Source organism: Chenopodium quinoa, unplaced genomic scaffold, assembly GCF_001683475.1.
Source record: "Chenopodium quinoa cultivar QQ74 unplaced genomic scaffold, ASM168347v1, whole genome shotgun sequence".
Taxonomy (NCBI): Eukaryota; Viridiplantae; Streptophyta; class Magnoliopsida; order Caryophyllales; family Amaranthaceae; genus Chenopodium; species Chenopodium quinoa.
Window position 1 is genome coordinate 230,320 of NW_018743555.1, and position 22,280 is coordinate 252,599.

Here is a 22,280-nt window from a genome sequence, read left to right on the forward strand (position 1 = left end):
CATGTTTTATCAAAACTATCTAGTATTTTGAATACATGATGACCAACCGTCCTTTTGGACTTTGTTGTAAAAGTCATTTATGAGAATTGTATTTTAGAAATGCTTTTCCTTTATTTGAGAACTATTCTCAAGGATTTCCTTTACCAATCATGGAAACAATATTATTTGATTTAGAGTACTATAAATATAAGTGAAAAATATAACCATTTATCAAGAATATAATAAGTTTGAAATTTAAGACCATTCATGCAAGCTTCAATCTTATTAAATGTCTTATTCAGCATAAATTGTCCCTATTTGGCGAGAATAAGGCGATTCCAAGATCCAAGGGATCAACGAGTAATTAGGCATGCTTTGGCTTGTCCTACCACTTGATACCCCAAGGTAAGTAATTCTTTGCTAATGGCTCCAAGCCACTCTTGGTTAGATAATCGTTGCATCTAATGCGTCATGACGATGTATCTCTTTTTCCACGACATGTATGGACTTTATCACTCATATCGTTGAGTACAACCAAAACCAACATGCACACCCGGTGTGCCTTACGATCCTTGGAGTAGTGATGGTACCTCTCTTTGGCGTAGCCCACCATCACCCTCATTCGGTGTGCAAGTGTTGTTTTGGAAAGGCAAGTTTTACTCGATATTATTAGGGACCTAGGTTTTCTATGTTGGTTGATTTAAGTGAACTTAATTAGTCATCGCAACATAATGAAAACCTAAACATGCATCTAAGATATCATTCATATATAAGCACAATCATAAATATATACAGCATAAGTATAAGATGCATATTGGCAACTAGCATGACCCCTTGAATTCTTCAAGTCTTCAAAAGGTCTTCTCTTGCATCTTCATGGCTTTGTCTTCCAAGAACCTCCGTCTTCAAGACTTAACCAAATTATGCAACTACTAGTATCTACGACTAGGATTAATCTAAATATTAAAGTACACAAATACTCAACGGTACGCAGACCGTATTTAGATTTACAAAAAAACATCACGGCACGTAGTCCGTATTTTCTATCCTAATCGGGTCCAACTAGTTGCCATTTCATAAAACCTGTGGGAGAATATACATTCCATTCATCCATTCACTATATGTGAATGGCCCATGCATTTTACAACGATAAACAAGTAACAATGCATAAAACACACGCCCGCACTAGTAACTAATCTAGGTGGTTAATCCAATTAACACGCCTAATTAAAACTAGTCAAAGTTGTTTAAACCGATTATGTAATTGCGTAATTAATAATTGAAACTCCCACTAAATTCTGCATCCAACTTAATTAATCCAATTAATTAAGCCGGTAGAACCCAAAATTTGCCAAAATTAAATTTTGCCAATGCCGCTCAAAATCGAGGCCTAGCCTCCAAAAATTTTAATTAAAATAAATAAGATTAATGAAATGAAATAAAGCGGCTAAAACGCAAAATATTATTGCCTTATAATGTGGTATATGAACTAATCAAGGGGAGGTGCGCATAAGCTTGCTAGCTATGTGCACCATGTCGCATGCCTCGCAACACACCACCGCACACCACTGTCGCACCATCCCACACACGAGCAGCAAGCCCGCACCAAGCAGTGGCTAGCGCGCACAACTATGCTGCTGCGGCACGCTGCTGCTTGGCAGTGGTGCTTGCTGCCTTGGGCGCACCAGCCAAGCACCATGAGTGGCGCGCACCAAGCATCAGCTCTTGGCAGCCACATGCGGGCTGCACAGCAGCCCGATTAGCCGAAGGGTGTTGTCTTGGTTTACGTACCATACTCTCGGGTTTTTAAACCCGATTTTTGCATGGGTTAATAATTAATTCTAAATTACTTTTAGAACTAATGTAATGTGAAAAATGAAAATTAAACAAGTCTAACTTAAATAAAATTATCAAAGTGCATCCAACCAAAATAATTCCCAAGAACCATTCTTTAATTAAATTGGTTTAGCTTGGTGCAACAACATAAATAAGGAAATTTCTCATTATTAATTTAATCAATTTAAATTAATCTTGAGATTTTGGCCTTGTTTGGCAAATGACTGTTGGCTGGTTCATCACTTGTCTTGTTTAACCAGCTGGAATGTTTAGCTGTTTATAATGGCTTTTGAAATTGGCTGTTTAAGCTGGCTGTTTATAAAAGTGTTTGGTAAATTAATTGTTGGTTGTTGGCTGTTTATAGATAATTTGTGGGCCAACAAGCCAAAAGCCAACAAAAAAGCTACTCAAAGTAGCATTCTCATTTTGGCTTAAAAGCCAGCTTTTTCGCTGACTAAAAAGCCAATTACCAAACACACCTTTTGGCTGTTTGACCACCTAAAAAAGTCAAAAGCTAACCAAAAATCCATTAAAAAGCCAATTACCAAACATGGCCTTTGACAAGGTAAGAGTGAGTTGGAAAAATATGAACTTTAATGTTCAAATGAAAAATCCAACTACTAACACTTGTGAATCCTTGAAAAATTATATCTTCCAATATAAAGATAAACAAATTTCTATCACAAAGTTTGAAACTTTATGTTTCCAATCAATCAAAAATGATTAAAACAACAAAGTTTAACATAATATTCATGGAATTTAGTAGCTTTTAAAGTTTCAATCACTTAACATAATTAAACACTTAATGCAATTAATTTGCAATTATGTGAAAAATAAAACCAAGCTTTTAAACACAAATTACCACCAAGTAATCATGCTTAAAGAGGTTTAAAATTATATATAAAATATGTATTGAACCAATTACATAACCACCATAAATATGCAATTAATTTTCAAGGTTAGAAAGACTTAAAATTTTTCGTAAAAACGAAAAACCCCTCGAAAAATGCATTTTTGGTCGTTTTTTTTTTTTTTGCTAAAAAACCGAGTCCTAGAAGGGTAAAACCATTTCCAGAACGCCTTTTCCACCCAAAATTCACTGTTTTTGGGTCAAAATCTGGGTTCGGGAGCTGAAGTCAGCTCTTATACGAGGTTAAAATGGATAAAACGAGCTATTAATCTAATTAGCAACTTATAACCAGAAAAATAAAGCCATAAAAATACCTTGAAAAATATGATAATCAAAATTAAACAAGCGGGGCTCCGATACCGCTGTTAGGGTTTGGTGAGTCCCACTCACCACGGAAAAAACCCAAGCAAAGGATCACGCTCGCAATAAATAATATCACTAATGCATAAAATAAACACAAAAGGGTAAAATAGGAAATATACCTTTGTCGCGTGCTTCGCCCCACAAATTGGGCTCTTACTTGAAAGCTTAGCCCAGAAAACACGAGAGCCTCCGACGGAGATCCACCCGCAAAAATAACTACTGACTTTTAGGTCCGTTACCTCGAGGTTAGCGAGGTCCGACCAAAACCCGAGTATTATATGAGTTTAAGAGTTTTTGCAAATGCAATGCTCTATTGAACTCGTACTCAAGTAAAGAATTCTCAATCCATGCTTTGGCTATTTATAAGGAAGGATAGCTTAGGGCAAAATAGGAAATACACCTTTGTCGCGTGCTTCGCCCCACAAATTGGTCTCTTACTTGAAAGATTATCCCCGAAAACACGAGAGCCTCCGACGGAGGTCCACCCGCAAAAACAACTACCGACTTTTAGGTCCGTTACCTCGAGGTTAGCAAGGTCCGACCAAAACCTGAGTATTATATGAGTTTAAGAGTTTTTGCAAATGCAATGCTCTATTGAACTCCTACTCAAGCAAAGAATTCTCAAGCCATGCTTTGGCTATTTATAAGGAAGGATAGCTTGTGAATTCCTCTCATCTTTCAATGTAGGACTTTTTAATAAAAAGATCCCACATGGAAAGATTGATGAATTCAACCCTTAGTTAAATAAATCAAGGAACAAGTAACAAGTGTCACATGGTTAGGTGAGGACCACTTTCTCACTTAGTCCCCAAGGCAATTCACATGCATTGTGAACTAACTATGAGTCACCCAACCTTGAGCCCCAAGTTGGGTTCGGTTGGGCCACTTTCTTTTGGCCCCTGTCCCTGACCCATCACCCGGGTCCACAGCCCTTGCCACATGCGCTGCCACTTGGTGGCTACCACTAGGTGGTTGTAAACGTGGCGGATGCCAATGTGGCTGCCACACATGCATCCACATGGCGGTTTGCCATGTGTGCTGCCACGTGGCACGATCCTATTTGGCGCTGTAGGGAATAATTTCAAGCCTTTAAAATCCCACTAGCTTGAACCCCACTGTGATCATACACTAAAGTATGGTGGCGTCCAAAAGGGAAGAAGATAGAGCAAAAGAGTCGCCAACAAGTTTTTAAGGAACTTGTAAACCGTTCACGAGGTGAAGGTTACACCCCTTAACGATCCAAGAGATCGTCAACTCCATAAGGTCATGAACCAAATAAGGGCTCGGGGATGATGGTACAAATCCAATCTAAAAGAGATTTAACCTGCCCTAATAATAGGCCTCTACTTTATTCTGCTCGTATTCATGTGCGCTTTCTGACTAACATACAATCAATACGATTAACCCTAAATCTGTTTAATCTATGTTGGTTGAATTTAATGCACAAATAAACTATTATTGACGATCACTTGAATTATAATCAAAATTAACCTAACAAGATTATTAAATATCTTATTAAGCGTGATTACAAGTACCAATTCCCTTTAAACATGCATCAAAGGTGTGATCAAGAAATAAAATAATAAAAATATAATACATATCAAGCAACATAATAAATGATCAACATCATGAATAATAATAATATCAATCATAATTAATGATAATCATAATCATGTTAAAGCATAGCAAGATCCTAGGCATGATACTAACAAGATTAATAACAAACCCTAGCATGTCACTAAACAATAAAAATCAAATCTTTAACCCTAACATGATACTAACAATCATAAATATTAGGAAGAATATAGGAAGCATCATAACAATCATATTTAATATTAAAATTACCCTAAACATGATACTAGGAATATCATAATAAAAATATAAACATGATTTCTACATCATAATATCAATTAATCAATTAAAGCACTTACTTTGATGCCTCGTACCTCTTTCTAATAACAAAATACACGCGTTAGTAACTTCAAGGAAAATAATAATCAAAACAATTAAATTAAATAATTGAAAGAGAGATTTGGGACCAAACCCTCAGAAATTAAAACCTTTCACGTCTAGGGCGAAGGCAACTTCGAATATGGCTAGGTGTATCAAGATCTTGCGAATGCGGAATTTTGTGTTAAAAAAGCAAAGAAAGAATTGAAGAAAAGAAAGAATGAATGTTAATGAAAGTTGATGAAAAGAGATGAATGAAAAGGATTATTTGGCTGTAGATGAATGCTAATTGATGAATAATTTGTGAATGAAGAGAGTTGATGGTCGATGATGCTTTTTGATGAATGATGAAGATAGTTGGTGAATGAAGACGGAGTTTTTGATACGATATTTATAGAGAAAATCATCCAAAAAAGATAATTTAACAAAACAGAGTTTGAAGATCGCAAAAACACATTAGCGCCAGGACCAGTGGCTAGCGCCTGACGCCAATCCTGGTTCCAGGCGCCAAGGCCTGGGGTTGGACGCCAAACTGATTTTCCACGCGTTTTCGAAAATCCGATAAATTTCCTGTATTGGAAGATAAAATAATATAATTTCCATCGAAAATGCTATTTGATCTTGATTAAAACTCTAAAGAATCCTTATTGAATTAGGAATGAAAAGAACCTTCTATAATGTTCTAGAAGACTAAAACCATTCCTAATTGCATTAGTAATGATAAATTATATTAGGCCCTCCCCTAGATCATTAGGCCGTACTTAAAGCTCAAACCGGGCCCAATTTAGTAAATTGGTCATAATTTCCTCAATATTCATCGGAATTGGGCTTATAATATATCGTTGGAAAGGCCTTTGCAAGCCCCATCCAACTACACCACTATTGGACCTATATCATGGACCAACTAAACTGGATTGGCTGTTTTCTTAAAATAAAGTTTTCAAAAACAGGAAAAAGAGAAAAGAAATAAAACTTTCCGCAACACTAGACCTTTCCACACTTTCGTTTCATTTGATTATGATTCGACGTGAAAGGCACTCATCACCGGGTTTGGTTTTGGGGAGACACAAATGGGTGTCTACAGAAGCCCCCACTTTGACTGAGTTTGGAGAAACGCAAGTTTTGAAAACGAAAGCCAAAGTAACGATAGGGACGGAGAATGACTCAGAACGTTCTACGATCCTAAATCACTCTTGTAACGCCGATACCTGCAAAACTAGCATTATTTAAACAGATAAAAGAGTTAAGAAACGCGTATCTTGCACCGTCGAGCACACGTCTCTGAAAGTAACCGATTGTTGCTGCTTTACTGTTGTTTTGATGACCTCCTGCAAGCTAGAGAATGCCATCCCGCTTGAAAACCGCTACGCCTTGTAACTGCTTCCAAATCAGAAGATTGCTTTGCCCGAAACTATCCTCCCCGCTATGATAACATTCAACGTCCAAGGGAACATCATCAAAAATTATTTCTCTTGAAAATTATTTCTCTTGAAGATTGCTTTAAGCTAAGTGAGACGATCTTTTCACCAGGTCGATCACTTTACGTAATCAAGCCGATTACTAATCATGTCAAATTGCTTAGAGGGGCTAACTAGCATACCAAGGAACCCAAAATATGTTGCAGAAGGCTAGCACAACCCCAAAAGGTGGCTGGCTGCTTTGGCATCGCTGAAAATCGATCAGCGCCAGCCTAAAGGCATTAGCACCAGGCGCTGGTGTTGGCGTCAGGTGCCAAGCACAGAACGTGACGCCAATGCCTAGGGACTGGCGCCAGCACGAGAATCTCCTTAAATTCCCGTTTTCGTTCATTTTCTTGCTCTGGTTTGTCGCGAACGCTGCTCGAAGAAACCGAAAACTTCATTTGATCGTTGCTCACTCGTTTTTCAACCGAATTCGCTCGAATTTGTTGCAAATCAAAGCTCTTTTCATCTATATTCCCGATCTATGTAAGTTTTCCTCAAACTCACATCGGTTTTTATGAATTCTTGGCATGTTTATTCACGAATTTCATGAAAATTCGAAATTTACAATGCTCAATTTGCTTTGTTTATCAAGTTTTATGCCATGAAATTGCTTCTTTGTGCTTGTATATTGCCTTAGGAGTAATTTGAGACTTGTTTGACTCAATTTGGTGAAGAAATGAGCAATCAGCCATTGTTGGACCTCTTAAGGTCGTGAAGAACAATGTAGCTTGTTCTTGATGTTTTTGCTAGCAATTCTTGTTCAATTTGTCACAATAATCACTATAGTGTTGCAAGAAATTGTTTGATTGCTTGAAAAAATGTTGTCATGCTCAATTTGAATTTGTGCTCTGTTTTAGTATTACATACTCTGTATTTTGCGAACATAGTATCATGCGGCTAGTCGAACCTTAGATACTATAGAACCTTAATTTATGATGATTCTGCACAATGTAGCATGGTTAGACAACGAGGCTCGGGTTCACGGTCCCGAAACACTAGACGGGAGCATGAGCCCGTGGAGAACGACACCACACCGTCCACTTCGCTTGGTCGGCTCCCGGAGTGGGATGAGCAGACCTTGTTCTTCGCCCCTGTCCACCACATTTCTGAGAGGGTGAGACGGGGAACCGAGCCTGGGAGGACACGACATCACGGCTCTGGCTGTGATGGTCTAGGCGATTTGTATAGGATGCACATCGCCAGAGACCGCGAGACGAGACTCCTATGGGAGTCCTGCGGACTAGTTGCCTTGTTCGAGACCTCCGAGGCTATGGTCGCCTCCAGCGGGGGTCACCATGTAGTACGCGCTTTGGTGGAGCTCTTCTGGGACACCACCAACACTTTTCATTTTCCATGGGGCGAGAAGATGGTCACCCCTAAAGACTTCAGTCTCATCACAGGACTGGAGTTTACTTCTGTGCCGCTGCCGTTCGACAGCGAGATTGACGTCTTTTCTCCAGAGGTCGAGGAGCTGTTGGGGCCGATTGCTGTTCGGGCCCGAGCTGAGGTCGAGACGACTCAGTTCAGTGCTAGAGGGATTCGCTGCTCGACGCTGGCAGCGGCTCTTAATGACGATGCAACCACTCGAGAGCAGCGGGTGCGCATCTTTGTGCTGATGTTGTTGTCAGGGACATTCTCCCCTGCTTGTTCGCGATCTCCAACGGATCTGGACTTATGATTGGGCGAGCTTGGCCTATACTGACTTCGTTCGCGCGCTGAGGGACTCGTGTCGCCACCGGTCCTTTAGGACGAACGTCGATTTGTCTGCTTTCTGGAAGGTTGTAGAGGTAAACATTATCCCTATAAAGTTTAGCCCTACATGTTAGTTAGCATTTTACTCACGCGTTTAACTTCTTGTAGATCTGGTTCTACGAGTACTTTCCTTCCATTGCGCCGGCGAGACCACCGCCGAGGGGATATCCGGTGAGCGCCTCTTGGGGCGGCCACCATGTGGACATGTCTACTACACGTGTCCGGAGTCGGATCATATCGGTACGACTTTTAGTGTTTATCTTGCTCTTCTGCGATGTTTTAGACATGTTCTTATGTGATTGGTGCTTTTTATAGGGACCTGAGGTAGTATACCGACCGTGGGGCGGTTGGACAGTCCCTGGATTAGCTGCACAGTACTCTGCTGAGCGTCGCTACTTTCTGGGGACCTATGGAGCGGTTGTATACTTAGAAGAGAGAGTTGCTAGACAGCACTCTTCCGATGCTTTTATCGTTCCGGCTCCTCCACCACGTCACATGTTCGACGAGAGAGAGTTGTCGAGCATGGCTGAGGAGTCTGGTTCCCTCTGGCGGTCCCATGTGATCCTTGGGCGGAGTTATGCTGAGGAGCTACTTCCTTTGTTGGCTCCAGCCCCTGTACTGGCCGAGGATGTGAGGGTAAGATCTTTAGCTTTTGTTTTTTGCTAAGTAGCCCCCAAGTAATACCTTGCTAATTTCTTTTTGTTTCTTTATCAGGATAGTCCCACTGAGTTTGTGCCACCCCGTATGTCCATTCACTACCAGGGGACGTACGGGCCGATCGAGGAGATGATTTCTCCGTCTCCTGAGGGCGAGCGCTTCGTGGAGCGGTCGATTCCTCGTCACCAGACTAGGGTAAGTCTAGTTTTAATTCAGAATCTTGTATTCAGTTATCATGTATTTTCACTGACTTATTTTCTTGACATTTCCCACGCGAGGTGGTTTCGGCCATGGCACGATGTATAGATGCCTTCCGGAGCCAGCTCGTCCGGATGAGGAACGCGGCTACCTGTCGTCGAGACGACGCTGTCCGAGAGGTAACTTTTCTTCACTCATTATTTCTGCATTATGGCTTCAGTATTACCTTGTTTCTGATTTAATTATTTTTGCAGGGTCAGTCGATCGCTTCTCACACCCGTACGAGGCCTGAGGGGCGGAGAGATCCGGCGAGGTCTAGCTCGAGACGTCGTCGTACTTCGTTCGGAGGTAGAGGTGGTCGTTCTGAGGCTGCTCGAGCCGACGTTGCTGAGGGTTCAGGATCTTCTTCTGAGGGTGCTCCTTCTGCACCGGTAGGAGAGGCTACCTCGGCTTTCAGAGGTGGTGGGATGTACGAGGTTGGCTCGTCATCGCAGAAGCCTCCGCGATCTCAGCCTCAGGTTGACCTTGGCTGGAGCGATCCTGTCTCGAGTTTTCCTCCTCCTACGGAGACTGGAGTTGGTGCTGAGGCCGGAGCTGGTGGAGAGGTGACTCCTTGGACGGCGCAGTTTTATGGCATGATGGGCCTACGTCCTCCGGCGCCGTAGTTTGTTTCTATATATAACTTTGCCTTTGACTCATTATTTAGACACTTTGCAATTTATGTTATTGTAAATTCATTATTATCTATTATTATGTTAGTGTATGTTAGTGTGTGCAAATGTGAAAACAATTTTGCGCAAAAATTCCGTCATTTTTATTATTGATGGAGGGTATTATCCGACTCTCTCCCCCAAAAAGAAAAATAAAAAGGAAAAATAAAACGGAGAAAAAGTTGATTTTTTGAAAATTAATATAAAGTCCAAAAAAAAAGAAATAAAATTAACTAAAAATAATTGCTATATTTAATTAATTAATTAAGAGAAGGATAGAAAAAAAATATTTAGAAAAAATTAAAACGGGGCCATAAAGTCATTAACCGACTCAAGTTTAATATCAAAACGCAACTGAGCACGCGCAGCTTCTCTGCTGACTTAGCGCCAGCTGGCGCCAGCCTCTGGCGCGTGGCGCCAGGCACTACACTTAGCGTGTGGCGCCAAGAATTTATGGGTGACGCCAATGTTGGGATAGTGACGCCAAATGACGCTGACTCCGTATTTCAGTCAGATTGAAATTCTTCGCAATTTGTACATAAATAGCCCCGATTCTTTTCATAATTCCAGCGAAAAAATTATTCTCCTCCTTAGAGAAAAAATAATAACAATGTCTTTATTCACTAAAACCTTCACCCAATATTCTCATGAATGGTGTCGATCTCTTAATGCTAGAGAAAGAAAAGAATTGGATTTATTTCACTTGGGGGGAATTTATGGCATCAAAGGGGTAGATTTAGACATAGACTTCATATATACCGCTTTAGATTTTTGGAACATCGATACACGTTGTTTTAGAATAGGGTATGATGAAATAAGCCCTTTGCCAGAGGAATTTGGTGCTATTTTAGGCTTCCCTACAATAGACCTGGTAGTAATCCCTAAGGTAGATGCATATTACTATAAGGATTTTGAGCGCTTCTTTAATTTGAAGGAAAGGGATTTATCAAAAATAGTAGATGGCAATGTAGTGAACTTGAAAGAATCCACACGCTATTATTTTGATAAACCTCTTTCTGAGTCTTTTCACATATATAGAAGAAGGGCGTTCTTATTCTGCATGCTTAATCAATATTGTCTTAGTAGTGGTAAAATTAATGAGGGTCAATCAATTATGACCACTGTGCTAGAACAAATTGAATCAGGGAGAAATCCAATGCCATTGATAGTTGGAGAGACTATTATTAGTCTAGATGAATTGAAAAGGGACCCAAAAGCACCTCTTCGCGGCTCTCCAATTTTATTACAGGTAGAAAATAATATTTTTAATTACAGAAATCAAAAAATATATTTTTGTATTGTAATATTAATTTATTTGCATTGCAATTTTTTTACAGATGTGGCTAATGGAGAGGCTATGATTAATTAGCCCTCCGGACGACATTGAAAATTATACTCCCACTTGCTTTGTGAGAAGGAAGAAGCGCATCCCTAAAATTGGGCGCCATGGGTGGAGAAAAGTCTTTGAATCACGTGATTTTGCTATCAAGTGGGTCATCCCATGGTGGAAAATAAAAAGGATGGTTGGTGTTAACAAGCAACCTTTCTGCCGTCTCCCAAGCTTGTCTCGTGTAACATATTATTATCCCTGGAGAGTAAAGAGACAATATGGCTTGCTTCAAAATATTCCTTCCGGGGATCTTTGTCCTCCCTATGAGTATCCCGTGTCTCAAGAAGTGGATAAATTTGATACTTACTGGAGCGCTAGACCTTTATGGGAAGTGATTACCCAAAAGGTTCTGCCTTCTTTACCTAATGATGTAAAGAAGTGGTTGTTGAAGAAGTCCTCAATTGATAAGGGTAGAATCGATGTGAAGAATCGTCTAGGTGACAGGGTGACACCGGCCAAAGAACGTTTAGGTGCAAGAATTGAATTCAAAACACCTACAATACCTAAGAAGAAGAATTCTACTAAAGACAAGGGGAAAAGGAAAGCTACCACTACAGACAAAAAGGTTTGGGTGGAAAAGAAGCATGGGGTGCTAGCGGAAGGGGAAACAATCCATTCCAAAATTGAATGTAGGTCCTCTAAAGGGTGCCTACTAGCTAAAATAATGGATGAAGAGGAGGAAACAGAAAAGAATTGGAAAAGAGCTAAAAAGGAGAAGAAAGATTAGAACATTGCTTAGCTTTAGATTTATTAGATTGTTAATTTTTATTTAAAGTTAATTTATTTCAGCCTTATTAAAATATTAAATCCCATTATCAATGTAATTTTATTTTATTAATGAAATTTCAGCTTTCAATTAAATTTTTACTTTAAATATATTTTATTAAAGCAATGAAAATCAAGAAAAAAATTAATTTTCCAGAAATTTTTCGAGTACGGAAGTCAAAAATTTTCCGAAAATACCGAAATTCGCCCAGATTTTATTACTGAATTGGCGCCAGTAATTGCAGATTAGCGCCAGCTATTGTGGTTTGGCGCTAGGCGCCAATACCATCGTCTGGCGCTAATGGCTTGTTGCTGGCGCCAGACTCTATTCTGCGACGCCAATAATTTTTCGACTTTTTGTTGACTTTTTGTTGATTCTGGAATGCGGAGATGTCGAATAATAAAGTGGCCGCACCCGTAAAGGGTTGCCTACGTATCCTTTCCTAAGGAATCAGGCCGAACGTAGCTCTCTTGAGTGTCCTACTCAAGTAATTATGGGTAGTATTTTTTAAGTTGGTTAAGATTGGTCATTTTTGAGAATTCATTGCCATCCATATCAGTTAATTTTGCTGCACCACCTGACAGGATTGTTTTGACAATGTAGGGGCCAGACCAATTAGGTCTAAACTTTCCCCTTGGATCTAAAACATTTTTCCTTAGTGCTTTTAATACCAAATCACCTACTTTGATATTTCTTGTCTTGACCTTCTTATTAAAATGTCTAGCCATACGAGTTTGATAGCACTGAGTGTGATGTAGTGCTTCTAGTCGTTATTCGTCGAGTAGGATCAATTCTTCATATCGTGCTCTAGTCCATTCAACTTCATCAAGTTTACTCTCTAGCGCAATGCGTAGAGATGGTATTTCTAGTTCGACAGGTTGTAGGCATCCATTCCATACACCAGAGAAAATGGTGTATTTCCTGTTGACGTACGGATTGACGTGCGATGACCCCACAGTGCAAAGTGAAGCTTGTCAGGCCAATCCTTATAATTTTCTATCATTTTCTCGATGATAGTCTTTAAATTCTTATTAGCTGCCTCGACTGCTCCGTTTGCTTGAGGTATGTAAGGGGATGAATGATGATGTTGGATACCATATTTATGTAGCAATTTTTCACATTCGGCTTGAAAGTGAGTTCCATTGTCACTTATCATTTCATGTGGGACCCCATATCGACAAATGATATTTCTCTCGATAAAGAGTGCTACATGTTTTGCAGTGAGTTTAGCGTATGATTGCGCTTCAACCCACTTCGTAAAGTAATCAATTGCTACTAGAATAAATTCGTGGCCTCCTGTCCCTGGGGGAGTGATCTTGCCAATTATATCAATTCCCCATGTAGAGAATGGCCATGGTGATGTGTAGGTGTAAAGCAAAGATGGAGAAACGTGTTGTAAATTGGCATAAACTTGACACTTAGGACATCTTTTGACGTATTGATGGCAGTCTCTATTCATGGTGGTCCAATAATACCCTTCTCGCATTATTTTCTGGACTAACATTTTGCCATTTACATGAGTTCCATAGATTCCTTCGTGGACCATTCTCATTATTCTTTGTGCATCCACCTTTCCTACATATAGGAGAGCTCGACCTTTAGGTACCCTTTTATGTAGCTCGTTGTCTATGAGTACATATTGAGAAGCCAAAAGTCTCAAGGCTCGTTTTGCTCTTTTGTCAGCATGAGGAGGGTATTCTCCATTGGTGACATAGTTGAGAATGTTTGTGTACCATGGTTCTTCTTCTTGTTCTTCATCTTCGTCTTGGACTGGGTCGTCGTCTTCTATAGCCTGTATATATGCTGGTTTGTGCCTTTTTTCGATAGTTAGAGGCATTTGCTCGATATCCATGGGAATCCTAACCATCGAGGCTAATCTTGCCAAGGCATCAACAAATTGGTTTTCTTCTCTAGGTAGATATGTGTATTCTACCTTCTCTAACTGGTCGGTAAGAGTTTCCAGATAAGTTTGATAAGGGGCTAGGCTTTCGCTCCTTACTTTCCACCTATTAGATATTTGATTGATAATTAGAGAGGAATCTCCGAATATCCTTAACTTCTTTACTCCCAATGCCAGAGCTGTTTCAAGGCCTACCACACATGCTTCATATTCAGCAGCATTGTTGGTAACGTCGAAATCAAGCTTTATTGAGATTGGGACGTGTTCTTCTTTAGGTGATACTAGTAGCACTCCGACGCCACATCCCTTTTGGTTTGAGGCTCCGTCGAAATACAAGGTCCAAGTATCATCTTTGGTGACCATCAAATCTTCCTCTTGAAATTCATTGTCCTGTATTGGTGTCGAGTCTTCTATTAGAAAGTCTGCCAGAATGTCTGACACCACAGATCCTTTAATAGCTTTTTGTGGCATAAACCGCACATCGAACTGAGCTAAGTTGACTATCCATCTTGAAATACGTCCATTGAGTGTTGATTTCTCGAACAAGTATTTGAGTGGATCCAGTCGAGATACCACGAAAACGGTATGCACCAACATGTAATGTCTTAACTTAGTTGTGGCCCATACCAAAGCGAGGCACAATTTCTCGAGTGGTGTATAGCGTGTTTCGTATTCGAGCATCTTCTTACTTAGGTAATAAATTGCATTCTCTTTGTTTTCTACCTCTTGTGCTAGCATGGCTCCCATTGTCTATTAGAAGCGACCAACAGAGTCTCAGGTTCGTTACCCAGCAGAGAGAAGTGGTGTCGGAGTACCAGAAATGGGTTCGGAAGTTGATTGGGTTTGACTTTGATATACAGTATAAACCAGGGATAGCCAACCGCGTGGCAGATGCTCTGTCCAGGCGCGGCGGGGTAGCCGGCGAGGCAGAATTGGGGGCCTTAGTGGCAGTTGAGGGGGTTAATTGGAATCAATTAGAGAGAGAAGTTCAGAGCAACGAATGGATACAAGGGCTGAGAACAGCAATTGAGAAGGGAGAAGGTGCGATTGGGTTTACCCTGGAAGGCAACCATGTACTGTACAAGGGACGGTTAGTGATACCCCCCAAATCAGAGACAAAGGGGTTGTTGCTACGGCTGTACCACGACTCACCGGAGGGCGGCCATGAAGGGGAAGCGAAGACTTATTTGAGAATAGAGAGAGAGTGGTTTTGGGTGGGAATGCGGCGCGATGTGGCATCGTATGTCAGAGAATGCGTGAGTTGTCAACGCAATAAACATTCACAACAAACGCCGGCGAGGCTTTTGCAACCCCTACCCATTCCGGAACGGGTTTGGGAAGACATCACCATGGATTTTATCGAAGGGCTTCCGAAATCGAAAGGGGTTGATACCATTTTAGTGGTGGTAGATCGCTTATCCAAGTACGCTCACTTCGTGGGGCTCAAGCACCCCTTCACGGCAGTAAGTGTGGCTGAGGTTTTTGCGAGGGAGATAGTCAAACTACACGGGGTCCCTAGTAGTATGGTGACTGATAGAGATCGAGTATTTGTCTGTGTGTTTTGGAAAGAATTATTTCACTTGCAAGGAACGGCACTCAAGCGTAGCACCTCCTACCATCCCCAAACGGATGGTCAATTGGAGGTAGTCAACAAGAGATTGGAGGTATACTTGCGGTGCTTTGCAGGGGATCAACCGAGAACATGGGCTAAGTGGTTCCATTGGGCCGAATATTCTTATAACACCTCCACTCACTCATCCACACAAATGGCTCCTTTTAAGGTTTTGTATGGCCGTGATCCACCACTCCTTATGAGGATGGGGCTCGGGCAGACTGCTGTGAGTACGGTGGAAGAGATGCTCCAAGAACGCGATGTGATGCTAGATGAGTTGAAGGTGAACTTAATGAGAGCTCAACAAGTCATGAAATCGAATGCGGATATGAAGAGACGAGAAGTAGAATTTCAAATCGGGGATAGAGTATTTCTAAAGCTACAACTGTATCGACAACGCTCTTTAGCCAAGAGGCCATTCGAGAAGTTACCAGCGCGCTTTTATGGGCCTTTTGAGGTCCTTCAACGGATAGGGAAGGTGGCTTATAAGCTGCTATTGCCGGAGGAATGTAGGATACATCCCGTGTTTCACGTCTCACAGCTGAAACAAGCACTTGGCAACGCACCTAGCTCTCCTACTATCCCTGCTCAACTCACACATGAGATGGAGTTAGTTGTGGAACCCGAACAGGTGTTGGACCAGAGTTCGAGGTCTACCAGAGTTCGAGGCCACATAGGAAGATGCGCACACCATCAATGAACAATTCCCGCACTTCCACCTTGAGGACAAGGTGGCTCTCTTGGGGGGGAGTATTGCAACACCTTCTCCACCACCACGCATCACCCTCACTTATCAGAGAAGGCAGAAGCAAACAGCAACAACAACATACCGTGGCCAAGACAAGCACAAGCAGAGAACCGTTGAAAAAGGACAGACAAGGCAGCTTTGGGAGTTTGTTTACATTATGATTAAAAAGAGAAGAAGACAAAAATAGTACTTTAGTAATTAAGGCCTTGTTTGCCAAGTTATTGCATTGTAGTAGTAATATATATAGTAGTAGTAAAGTAGTGGAAAGGCATCTAGAAAATTGAAGTGTATTTTGGAGAGTCATGGCCTAAAGCCATGGGCACCTTTTGTAAGCTTTAAGCATTAACAATCAAAACATCCAACCTTTCGCCCAGTACATTATCATTCTCACGCTAGTCCGTTGCACCAACCTTCGGATTTCATTGCTTCTTTAAAGGATTTTGGATCCTTTCCCAAAACAACGGCTGCAAGAAATTTGCGATAATTCACAGAAAACATATAACAATTTATATAGTGTGCCAAAGGATAAGGCATACCTGAAGGAGGGATTGAAGACGGAGTGGACGGAGATGGACTATTAGCAAAAACTGAGTGAGTCACATAATCACGATGCCGAACATTGGGAATTTTTTCCCGGAAACCACGACCCATTTGAATGTCATTAGAACCGACTTCAATAGAAGCCTCATTTGATGCTAGCCCATTAGTATCCTGATCAAAAATAGTGATAATGGGATGTTGAAGCTCTTGCGAAAACCCATCGGACGCTGAATTTCCATTAGTCCAGACAGTGGCATCATTGGGCTTCCCATGTGAAGGCCTAGCGGGCGCTTGATTTTCAAAGGGTAAGTCAGCAGCTTTGGAGCGCTGCTTTGCTGAAGGCCGAGCGTGAGATGGCCCTATTTGCGGATCCGCTGGGTTTGGGCTATCCACGAATTAGGCTTGTTGCTCACCCAAAATGCCGCCAACCCCATTGTCTTCTTCCAAACTCAATTTAGCAAAATCCTCATGAATTATTAGAGCATCAAACTCATTATGGGAAATATTCACAGCTTCTGGACTCTCAAAAGGAAAAACCTCTTCCACAAATTTCACATCCCTCGAGACAAAAAATTCTTTTGTAGTCAAATCAAATAACCTCCACCCCTTTTTACCAAACGGATATCCCACAAACACACACTTTCTACTACGACTAGCAAACTTGTCTCGCTTAGTTTTCTGATTATGAGCAAAGCATAAGCATCCAAAAGTACGAAGTGCATCAAATAAGGGAGGTTTATTGAACAAAATTTCAAATAGAGTTTTATTTTGTAGCAAGGGAGTGGGTGTACGATTAATTAGGTGAGCGGCGGCAAGAACACATTCCCCCCAAAAATAAATAGGCAAATTAGCTTGAAACCTCAAAGCTCTCCCAACTTCAAGAATGTGTTTGTGTTTTCTCTCAACCCTTCCATTCTGTTGTGGAGTCCCCACACAAGAGGTTTGAAAAATAATACCAGTAGCACTAAAATAATCATGCAAGCAATTAAATTCAGTGCCATTATCACTTTGCACCACCTTAATGGTTTGAGAAAATTGCCTATCAACCATTGCAATAAATGTTAAAAACATTCGAAAAACCTCAGTTTTATCAACCAACAAGTAAATCCAAATAGCTCGGGAATAATCATCAACAATAGTGAAAAAATAACGAGCTCCACACGAAGAGACATGTCGATACGGACCCCACAGATCACAATGTATTTTTTCAAAAATCCTAGAAGCTCTACCATCACTCAAAGGAAATTTATCTCTAGGATGTTTAGCACGCATACATACCTCACACCCTTTAGAAAGATTATGTTTATTGCCACTGACATGAGGAAGTAACTTAACCACTTTTTCGGAGGGATGACCCATTCGACGATGCCACAACTCCAAAGTCGACATTGCTTTGCCCACATCAACATGATTCACCGAATCTAAATTGCTAAAATAGTACAGTCCGTCTCTCCTAGCTCCCGTTCCAATCAACTCCTTCGTTTGATCCTGTACAACACACATATAAGAATTAAATTGGACAATACAACTAAGCTCGTCAGTGATTTGTGACACAGAAATCAAATTGCAACTCAAATTAGGAACATAAAGAACCCCCGTTAGGATGAGCTTGTCCGACAAACGGACAGAACCAATTAAAGAAGCCAATACGGTGTCACCATTGGGAAGACCAACTGGACACTCAAAACTCTGCGTATCAAACAACCAAGATTTGTCTCCGGTTACATGATGAGTTGCGCCTGTGTCAATAATGCATGAAGTAACGTCAAATTTTCCATTCAAACGATTGTTTGGAACATTAACATTACCAAACAATCCAGTAATTGCATTAACGTTAGAAACCGAATACTTCCCCCCTGGACGCAAAAATCCTCACGGCCATGATTGATAGGGGGTGATAAAAATAATGTTTCATCATCTCCGTTCATTGTATGGGTTTGTAAAGAAAAAAAAAATTAACCTGCTCTTGATACTATTTATGAGAATATGATAAATTGAAAAACTCAATCACTTGAATTACAATGATGATGGCCATGGCCAATAAATAATACATCGTTCCCAAACCCGATAGAATTAGGAAATAATCAAAGATATTATGCTAGGCATAAAAATATATACTAAGCATAAAAATGGAAACTAAATATATCCTAATAATTTCCCAAAATATATCCTCCAAAATATATCCTCCAATAATTATCATTTATAAATTTGCAAAGTATATATCAAGTTTTTTACCCTAACAATTGGTTAGCCAACTAATTTTTTTTTTTAATCTACGTACAGTATCAGGTCAATTATATGCCTTAACTTGCCAAGTTTCTCTGGTGGACTAAATCCTTGGGGCAAACCAAACAAGAACCGATCACGAGATGTTAGTCCATAACATGCTGCTTGAAATAGTGTCTTGATTTCTTGTCATGTTTATTTTTTTTCGCCCCATCCCCTGCATAGCCTCTTCCCCCTGTACAATTTTTGGGTGATTCTCATGATACTGCTGTGTTGAAACCTGGTGTGCAGAGAGGTTTTACTCATCCGTATGTTGATGATGGCCTTATTGAAGTTGTTGGCTTTAGAGATGCTTTGCAAGGGCTTGTTCTTCTAGCTCCAAATGGCCATGGGACTCGTCTTGCACAGGTAACTTACATACCAGAATGAGAATTCCTTGTTTGTGTTAGGATCATAGTGGCCAATTTGAGCATTATGTGTTTCAAAAAAGTTTTGCTTCTCTTTTTTGAATTCTAGTTCTATGTGGAAATCTTACTCCACTAATTGGGGGTAAATTGTGCACTTTCAGGCAAGACGAATCCGTTTTGAATTTCACAAAGGTGCTGCTGACCATACCTATATGAGGATCGATGGTGAACCTTGGAAACAGCCTCTACCGGTTGATGATAATGCTGTTGTGGTGGAGATCTCTCATCATGGCCAGGTGAACATGGTTGCCACCCATGATTGCCGTGCAAAAAGTATACATGATCCCTCTTCGGTGCATTATAGTGGGACTGAGGAAGACGATAATGAAGATGATTCACCAGCCTCTGAAGGTGAAGAGTGGAGCAAATTTGGTGCTGCAAGCACTTTCAAGATCCCAGATGAAGTTGACATATCACAGTTGAGTTAGGCCGCCATACTGAGTGACTGAGTGAGTATCTTCAGGTCTTTGTGTGCAAGCTCTCGACAGAATTATGTTTTCAGTAATATGTATTTTCCTTTCAAATTTCATCATTATATACTTAGGCCCCGTTTGGTTTAATGTAAAACATTTTCAATGGAAAATTAGTTTTCATGGAAAACATATTTTCAAGGAAAAACACAATTGCAAATTAGTTTTCCTTTGTTTGGTTGCATACAAAAAAAGTCCAAGAAAAATAATAAATAAGAGTGGAAATGTAAGGATGAATGAGAGGGAAGTAAAAAAAGAGGTAAGGAGGAGAGAGGAAAATGTGGCTTCCCTTATTTTTAGAAGGAAAATGTTTTCCATCGTTAAGGATGGAATTTTCCACCCTTGAAAAATTGTTTTCCACTCCTTAACAAACCAAACAAAGGAAAATGGGAAAAAATGGAAAATTCATTTTCCATGAAAACCTTTTACATCAAACCAAACAGGGCCTTAGATGCAACGATTGTTTTCCTCGAGCAAAGAATGATGTGTGCACTCATTATTCATTTTTCTTGTATGGAATTTACTTGATTATTGAACTACAATGGTGACAAATTTGGTTTACTTTTGCACCAGGCTTAGGAAAATTTCCAGATCTTAATTGAGTTTTACTTAAAGTAGGATTCTACACATCAACCCTAGTTCGTATAATATGTTTTATTAGAGTTTTTTTTTTACGTGTTTTTACCATCTTACTTGGATTAGATTTTTCATCTAATAAAGCATATTAGCAGAGGTGGGGGCAAACCGAAAGGAATGCTTAATCACTGTTGATATTCTCCACCAGTACGAAGCAGCATTCGGACAAAAAATCAATTATAAAAAATCGTGTCTTTCAGTAAGGGGGTTAAAGTGGAGCCGAAAGAAGAAATTCTAATCATCCTGTGTATGAAACAAGTGGATCGGCATGACAAGTATCTTGGCATTCCGAATATTTTAGGGAGATCAAAGAGGGGCACTTTTCGGGCTTTACTTGATCGTATCTGGAAGAAATTGCAAGTTTGGAAGGAGAAACTCTTATCTCAAGCCGGGAAGGAAGTTTTATTAAAGTCAGTAATACAAGCCATTCCCCCAATCTGATGGGAGTTTATAAATTTCCCAATGAAGTGATCCGGAAAATTCACTCGACAATGGCAAATTTTTGGTGGGGGAAAAGTGAAAATAAGAAGCGCATACATTGGCGTAGTTGGGACTCTCTTTGCACTCTTAAATGTTTAGGAGGAATGGGGTTCCGTGATTTAGCAGTTTTTAATGATGCTCTCCTTGGAAGACAAGCTTGGAGACTGGCAAGTAATCCAAATTGAAAGCTAAGTATTACCCCCACTCTGAGTTTCAGGATTCGTATTTGGGCTATGGAGGGAGTTACTCTTGGAAGAGTATTTGGGGTTCGAAAGATTTGGTGAAGGAAGGTGTGTTCTGGAAGGTGGGCAATGGTGAGAACATAAAAGTATGGTCTGACCCGTGGCTTCCTGATGATGATGGTCAATTTGCAACCAGTGTTCCTTCTGATTCTGTAGTCAAGGTGAGTGATTTGATCTGTTTTGAGAATTTGGAATGGAACCACAATCTGCTGTGTGAGCATTTTAATGACAGTGATGTTAAATGCATAGTGGCCATCCCTTTAAGCTCGAGACTTCCCCGGGATGAACTCACCTGGGCTTTCTCGAAAGATGGACTGTACACGGTAAAGTCTGCATACTTGATAGGAAAGGGGTGTGACTTGGAGAATTTTCACCGCACTTGGATCAATATTTGGAAAATGAAGGTCTGCCGAAAGCTCGCAATTTCTTATGGCGTTTTGGAACTGAAACGCAGCCTGTTTGTGGTTTGCTGAAGTACCGCCACCTTACTGAAGATGACTTGTGCCCCTGGTGTAATAACAATGTAGAGTCTTGGAGACACGCCTTTTTTTTATTGTGAGAGAGTTAAGGAGTTGTGGTGTGAACTAGGCTGTGAGGGGATGACAAAGCACGAAAATGTTGAAAGTGCTTGTGATCTATCTAATTGAGAGCTAGGGAAATTTGAAGGCTGAATTGGTGGTGCGTGGTGTATACTTGATGTGGGGAATCTGGCAAGACTATGGTCTTCCATAATCTGAGCACCCCCTCTCATCTTCTAATTGCTCGTGTGTTAAGGTGGGCAGACGAGAATGATAATATGCCAATGCAATTTACAAGTCTCCAGCAGCCCCTACTAAGACTAGTCCAAACAGATGGTCTCCTCCCCCAGAAGGCTTAATTAAATTAAATGCTGATGATTCTCTTGCTGCTGAAGGTTAGGTGGGTTTAGGTGTTGTTGCTCGTGATTCAAGGGGTAAGGTGATCTTTGCTGCAACAAAGAGAGTAA

At 40.6% G+C, this 22,280-nt stretch overlaps 1 protein-coding gene across 1 annotated transcript in view; it reads left to right on the top strand.

The window, feature by feature from the left end:
- The window catches only part of LOC110681598 (diacylglycerol kinase 5-like), a gene marked incomplete at its 5' end in the record, with an annotated part of 59,766 nt that extends 39,755 nt beyond the window's left edge, over positions 1-20,011 (top strand). The window contains 3 exons of the mRNA XM_021857751.1: positions 19,058-19,145; positions 19,292-19,408; positions 19,569-20,011. Coding sequence (XP_021713443.1) covers positions 19,058-19,145; positions 19,292-19,408; positions 19,569-19,895 — 532 coding nt within the window. The remainder of the gene's footprint in view (positions 1-19,057; positions 19,146-19,291; positions 19,409-19,568) is intronic.
- Between the last annotated feature and the right edge of the window lie 2,269 nt (positions 20,012-22,280).